The sequence below is a fragment of the Crocuta crocuta genome, unplaced genomic scaffold (assembly GCF_008692635.1).
Source record: "Crocuta crocuta isolate KB4526 unplaced genomic scaffold, BGI_CrCroc_1.0 scaffold225, whole genome shotgun sequence".
NCBI lineage: Eukaryota > Metazoa > Chordata > Mammalia > Carnivora > Hyaenidae > Crocuta > Crocuta crocuta.
Genome location: NW_027530408.1, coordinates 756,711 through 763,355, shown reverse-complemented (window position 1 = coordinate 763,355; position 6,645 = coordinate 756,711). Strand labels below are relative to the sequence as shown.

At 55.8% G+C, this 6,645-nt stretch overlaps 1 protein-coding gene across 1 annotated transcript; it reads left to right on the top strand.

Annotated features, from left to right (window-relative positions):
- The first annotated feature begins 711 nt into the window (after window positions 1–711).
- DOK2 (docking protein 2) lies at window positions 712–5,306 on the top strand. The gene is made up of 5 exons (XM_077766573.1): window positions 712–863; window positions 1,938–2,219; window positions 2,483–2,570; window positions 3,477–3,661; window positions 4,164–5,306. The coding sequence occupies exons 1-5, from the start codon at window positions 801–803 to the stop codon at window positions 4,782–4,784; spliced, it is 1,239 nt and encodes a 412-aa protein (XP_077622699.1). The 5' UTR covers window positions 712–800; the 3' UTR covers window positions 4,785–5,306.
- Window positions 5,307–6,645: the final 1,339 nt, after the last annotated feature.

Genomic DNA, 6,645 nt, shown 5'->3' with positions numbered 1-6,645 from the left:
GTGGGGGAACGTTCATGTTTCTAGAGTCCCAAGAAGGTGTCGTAAGTGTGTGGCGTTGGCTGGGGTAGAGAGTGCTCCCCTCGGAGTGAAACACAGTTGCAGCTGTGTGTGAAAGTGGTGAGATCTGTCTAATGTATCCTGTGTGCTGGGTGGGTGTATGTGTGGCTAAGCCCTTTCTTACTTACGGAGCTGAGAGACCTGGGTTCCGGTTTGGTGGCCTTGAACACCCCCCTCAGATCTTCCTGAGCCTCTTCTACTCATTTTTAAATTAGGGACTTAGGCTGGCTGATTTCTAAGTTCTCTTCCAACTATGTCATGCTGAACATCCAGCCTGTGTGTGTGAGGGGCTTTTGCTACTGGTTTTACTATTGAACTTGGTTCTGGGTCTCTTTGTTGCTATAGGTCAGCCCTTCCTTGTTTGGTGTGACTCCTCGGCCAGCTTCCGTACCTGAGTTGTTGCTGGCTGAAAAGCTGGAAATTGCCTTTTAGAAATTATCTTACTCAATGAAAATGCAGGAAGCTTGTGCATGAAACTCACTCGGCAAACACACACACACATACACACATACAGAGAGAGAGAGAGAGAGAGAGAGAGAGCGCGAGCAAGAGAGCAAGAGCAAGAAACCACAGGGCCTATCGGTTTGGGTTTGTCATCATCGAGCAGACAAGAACATTGCAGAAAACTCTAGGCAGAGAGGAAATGAACTTGAGAGAAGGGGGAACCCACGGCAGGGAGGAGGGAAAGAGGGCGGGCGTGGAAGGAGAGAACTGAAGTGCAGAGGCACCGTCATGGTGAGAAGATGGAAGAAGTGGCAGTGAAGCAGGGCCCCCTGTATCTTCTGCAGCAGCAGACTTTTGGAAAGGTAAGGGCAAGGCTGGGCCGGGACTGGGCAGAGGGGCTGGGAGGACTGCTGGAAATTCCTGGGATGAGAGGGAGCCCCCAAATGTTTCAANCCAAACCGGGCTCTTTGCAGATGGCTGTTTGCCAGTGGGGGGGAGGCTAAATGAGGGCTCTGACTCCATTTCTTGCCTCTAAGGCTCTGTGGCAACATGGGATGCTTTGGAAGGGAATGCAGGGGAAGGTGGGGGGATAACTTGGAATTGCTGCGGAAATTCCTTCTCCCTTTCCTNCCAAACCGGGCTCTTTGCAGATGGCTGTTTGCCAGTGGGGGGGAGGCTAAATGAGGGCTCTGACTCCATTTCTTGCCTCTAAGGCTCTGTGGCAACATGGGATGCTTTGGAAGGGAATGCAGGGGAAGGTGGGGGGATAACTTGGAATTGCTGCGGAAATTCCTTCTCCCTTTCCTGCCCCAGTGGGATGAGTTTGGCTGGTGTCAAGCTTGAGCTGGGGGTCTCTGTGGCCAGCCTCCTTTTCCTTCCTTGGCCTCCTCGAATGAGGAAGTCCTCTGTCACTCGGCTGACCCGCACAAGGGCTTCTCTGTCTCTCTCATGACCCAACCTATCAAAGGATGAAGCAGGAAGGTTCAAGAGGGTAGACTGAAGTTCCTGGCATAGGGTTTTCTGTAGGACCTCACACAGAGCAAGAGTGATGGGCTCTGACCTGGGCCCTCATGCACCCTCTCGTCCCTCCTCTGGGCTTCAGGGACTCACAGGCTTTTTGCCCCTCAACTCAGATTTTGGTTGGGCCTGCCTTGCAGTCTGCCTCTCCGGTGCTCCCTTCTGCCACTGCTTTCCATTCGCTGTCACCGCAGGCCTCTTTCTCGGTTGTGTGGGGCAGATCTCCAATGCTTGCTAATTCCTAAGGCCCCTGTTATCCTCTCTGACTCCTTGGGTCTATGGTGATCTTCACCTCTCTCTCTGACCCAAGCGATGTTCCACGCCCTCCCCTGTGGTTCCTTGTCTCCTCGTTGATCACCATCTCTTTGTCTCTGGGTGGCTCCCTCCCGACACCTTACCTGCCATGCGTCTGGGTTCAGAAATGGCGCCGGTTCGGGGCTATGCTGTATGGAGAGTCGGGCTGCGCCCTGGCCCGACTGGAGCTCCTGGAAGGCTCCGAGAAGCCGCGCCGGGGAGAGCCTGCCAGGAGGGTGATCCGCCTCAGTGACTGCCTACGGTTGGCTGAGGCCGGCGGGGAGGCCAGCAGTCCCCGGGATACCAGCGCCTTCCTCCTGGAGACCAAGGAGCGCCTGTACCTGCTGGCAGCCCCCGCTGCTGAGCGCAGTGACTGGATGCAGGCCATCTGCCTCTTGGCCTTCCCTGTGAGTCACCCAGTGGTGCAGAAAAGGGAAGGGGCTTGCACATGGGAGTGGGTGTTATATGGGGCACTTGGTACTTGCTGTGGGCAGGTGTTATAAGAGCCAAGGTCAGGATGCTGGGGGCGGTTCCTTGCTGGGGGGTGGGGGTGGACCCTAATCCAGAATGCAGACAGGGATGGCAGGTTGAGTGTGCTCTGGAGGGAGTCCTGGGTCACAGGTGGGGCTTGGCATTGGTGACAGTGGTGAGACCTTGGCCTCCTCCTCAGGGCCAGAGGAAGGAGCTGCTGGGGCCGGCGAGGAAGGGCAGCTGGCCCTGCATGGAGGAGAATGAACTGTACAGCAGCACGACCGCAGGTGAGGGGCTGCCTCTCCTCCTAGGGCGCCCTCCCCAGGGTGTGGTGGGGAGGAGTTGTGGGCCGTGGCTGGCCGCCTCTGAGTCTTCCTGCCCTGTGGTTGCCCCCAACCCCGGCCAGTCCCCTTATCAGCTTCTCTGCATCATTTCCGGGAGTGGCCTGAGGTGGCTGAGCCTGGACTGCTCTGGGTGTCAGGCCTCTTCCCCCACCCCCACCCCTGTGGCTCGCTCCCTCTTGCCCGGGCCCTGATGGTAGCAGAGGGCAAGGCTGGGGGATCTGGTGAAAGTGCTGCTCTTGAGCCCTCTGTCCTTGGGGCCTGAGTGACTGTCTGAGAAGAGAATGGTTTTATTTTTGTGGATTTAAGATGTGCAGAAAGCTAAGGGAGCTTTCTGCTGATGAGACAGTCCCTTTTTGTGAAGTCTAACCCACCGAGTTGGGCGTGTGTGGGGAGCAGATGGACACAGGGTGACATTCAAGCTCCACCTCACAGAGGGCACTGGATGGCATCAGCAGTGGGTGGGCTGGCTGCGAGCTGGGAGGGTAAGGTCGGCTGCACCTGCAGCTGTGACAGCAGGACTTGGGGAGGAGGCTGGGTCGGGGTGGGAGAGTAGGTGGAGAAGACAAGGCTGTGGCTCTGGCAACAGGAGCAGGAAGGATGTGGGCACAAGGTTGGGGTGCACGTGGCCAGGGCATGATGCCGACTAGGCTAGGGGGTGGAGGCACCTGCATTTTGGAGAATATGACCTGTCACAGGGCAGCTCAGCCTCCAAGACGCAGGCTGCAGGGTCAGGGGCACAGGGATAATGCCTTTTCTGGAGGCCTCTGGCACGCTTATTTAGAGCAGAGTTGAGGCAGGACAGCTGTTTCCCATGAACTGCCTGATCCCTCTCCCCTCTCTCCTTGCCAGTGGCCCCCCGCAAGCAGTTCTCTGTGACCATGAGACCCACAGAAGCCAGTGAGAGGTGCCGGCTCCGGGGATCCTATACCCTGCGGGCTGGAGAGAATGCTCTGGAGCTGTGGAGTGGCCCTGAGCTGGGCACCCAGCTATATGAGTGGCCTTACAGGTTCCTGAGGCGCTTTGGGCGGGACAAGGTGAGCAGGGGCTGCTGTGCTGAGCAGGTTGAGAGAAAGAACTGTGAGAGAGGAGATTGTCAGGGAGAGGGCAAAGGGAGCCCCAAGGAAGAGAGCATGGGAGGAGGAAGGGAAGGCTGAGATAAAAGTCAGCAGAAGAAAACAGCCAAAGGGGAGAGAGCCAGGGGAGGGAGAGAGAAGTTGGAGTGGGTGGGGACTAGAAGGACCAGAGAACAGGAAGAAATAGGGAGGTCAGAGGAGTAAACAGTGGCTGGTGTTGTTGAGAATGAATATATACCAAGCTCCACACTTGAATGGATGGAAGGGAGAAGGAAGGGATAGGAGAGAGGGCTTTGCTTGTTAAGGAAAAAACCCAGAGGGAGGAGAACCATCCCGGGGAGAAGCTCTTACTGTTCCTGTGGAGGGAAGTTGGAAGCAACAGATTTGTGGCTGGGAGCTGGGTCTGGGAGAAGCGACTCCATCCTGTGGACCGGCCAGTAATCTCCCTTTCCCCTCCACCCAGGTAACCTTTTCCTTTGAGGCAGGCCGGCGTTGCGTCTCTGGAGAGGGCAACTTTGAGTTTGAAACCCGGCAAGGCAATGAGATCTTCTTGGCTCTGGAAGAAGCCATCTCTGCCCAGAAGAACAGCACCCTTCCTGGGCCCCAAACCCAGCCAGCCGCAGCCCCTGCGGTGCTGCCCCGGCCAGAAAGCCCCTATTCCCGGCCTCACGACTCACTGCCACCTCCATCGCCCACCACTCCAGTCCCCACTACCCGGCCACAGGGTTCAGAGGGGGAATACGCAGTGCCCTTCGACGCAGTGGCCCATAACCTGGGGAAGAGCTTGAGGGGCATCCTGGCGGTTCCTCCTAAGATCCCAGTGGACCCTCTCTATGACAGCATTGAGGAGCACCCAGCCCCGCACCCCGACCACATATATGATGAGCCCGAGGGAGTGGCCGCCCTGTCCCTGTATGACAGCCCACAGGAGCACAAGGGGGAAGCCTGGAGGAGGCAGGCCACAGCTCACAGGGACACCAGCAGCCTCCAGCAAGTCTACTCAGCAGGGCAGGACTTCTCTGCGTCTGGCTGGCCACCGGGAACAGAGTATGACAATGTCGTACTTAAGAAAGGCCCTAAGTGATGGGAGACAGAGGAGATGTGGACTTTATTGGATGCTGGTGCTGAAGCTATCCTGTGCCTGCTGGGACACTGGTCAGAGGCTGGTGCAAAGTAGCCTGAGGGCGACCACAGGCCACCCTTCTAGTTTCTACAGGTTACTTCTCCTGGCCACCGCACTCCAGGGACTTCCCTCTGCGCCTTCCAGAGCCCTAGCCTTGGCCTGCCCTAGTCTGGTCTGAGGAGTTGTCCCTCCCAGGGCCTGCTGTGTGAGTCATAGTCCCAAAGCAGGAAGAATGCCCTAAAGAGACGCACCCTCCTCCTACCCCTTTTCCACTTCCTCTTCTGTCTTTCCTAAAGGAAGCTTGGGCATTTAGGGCAGAGGACAAATGGATGTCAGCAAATTGCCCTGGTTCCTTGCCTTATACAGGCCTCCTCCCTGCTAACGTCCCCTTCAGGGGACCGCCCTGGCTCCAGGCACTGGGAGGATGGCAGCAGCTTTATGTAGGTTTTGGGCTTCTCTGTGGCATTAAACACATCTGGAATATTTCTGTGTGGCATAAGTGCTGTGGGGCGGGGATGGGAGAGCCACGGCCCTCTTGGGGACAAACGCTTCAGTTGGCCACTGTTGACACCTCCTGTCTCAGCAGCAAGATCTTCTCTGGGCCTAGGCTGGGTCCCACGCATCTGTCCACAGAGTGGGGGAGGGGGGTCTGTGAAAGTCAGGGCACTATGGGAAAGAGGTGCAAGCATCTCTAACCCTTTGCTAGCTTAGAGTCAACACCAGGAACGTAGTGGGGAGGCAGGGTGTATATGTGAAGAGCTGGACTGGAGGATGAGAAGCAGCAGGCACTTAGTGAAGCTCTTATGCACTGGAAGTGGGAGTAACCAGCTGTGTGGCCTTGGATCGATCCCTTGCCTTCCTAAGACTTGCTTTCTTTGTTCACCATGTAGGGTTCTGAGAACTCTTCCTGCTCTGTAATTCTCCATAGACCCTCAGTATCCCACTTCCCTACAAGTCAGCCTCTATGCCCTGTGCTGCTTCCCGCCCCCCCCGCCCCAACACCTGCTTTTAGTCCATGTCAATATCACATCATGTCATGTCAATACATTTCTGCTACCAGCCAGTTCAGCCAATGTTATAGAGCATTGCAAGGCTCTAGACTGCCCTGGCCTCAAGATGCTGACAGCCCAGAGAGGGCTGAGACAAGGGCACAGATGTCTATTACAAGTCACTGCATTACATTAATGTGGCACAAGGTGAATCAGGGTCCTGGGGGCCCAAGGGGACAACTGTTCACTGGGGGCATCTGAAGACCTCATCCGGAAGGTGGATCTTCAAGGATGCAATGTGATGAAGAATAAGGAGTGTGTGAAGAGAGCATCGTGGGTAGATCAATGAGCATAAGTGAAAATGTGGAGGAAGGTATGCATATGCTCGGGAAAGAGTTCCACATTCAGTGTATGTAGGGAACACATTCAGAGTGTAGGGCCATCTAGTTGGGAGGGCAGGGTCCAACCATGTTGTTGGGGGAGGGGTGACAGAGGAAGGGGGGAATGACAAGACTTTTGAGCAGAGAGTCCCATAAGAGTGGTGCGTTAGGGCCAATAACCCCAGCAGCTCTGTGGGAAATGGACTGGGGGTAGGATGGTTTGGGGCTGACTTGGAAGAGAAATTCAGAAAAGATTGGATTCAAAAGATGTTGAGATGGAGCCTGCAGATCTTAGAGTCATGTTGGGATCCCAGAGAAATAGAGTTTCTGGAAAGATTCAGGTTTTGGGAAGAAGATGAGCTTCGTTTCTAACACATAGAGGTTAAGGTGGCTTTTCTGTATCCAGCTAGAAGAATCCTAAAAGCAGTTGAAAAGGGGCTCCAGGGCTCAGGA

Bases quoted from the DNA above. Each gene is read 5' to 3' on its own strand.
- DOK2 (XM_077766573.1), top strand. From the start codon at position 801: ATGGAAGAAGTGGCAGTGAAGCAGGGCCCCCTGTATCTTCTGCAGCAG. The intron at 864-1,937 runs GTAAGGGCAAGG...GTCTGGGTTCAG, and splicing joins AGCAGCAGACTTTTGGAAAG to AAATGGCGCCGGTTCGGGGC. The intron at 2,571-3,476 runs GTGAGGGGCTGC...TCTCCTTGCCAG, and splicing joins GTACAGCAGCACGACCGCAG to TGGCCCCCCGCAAGCAGTTC.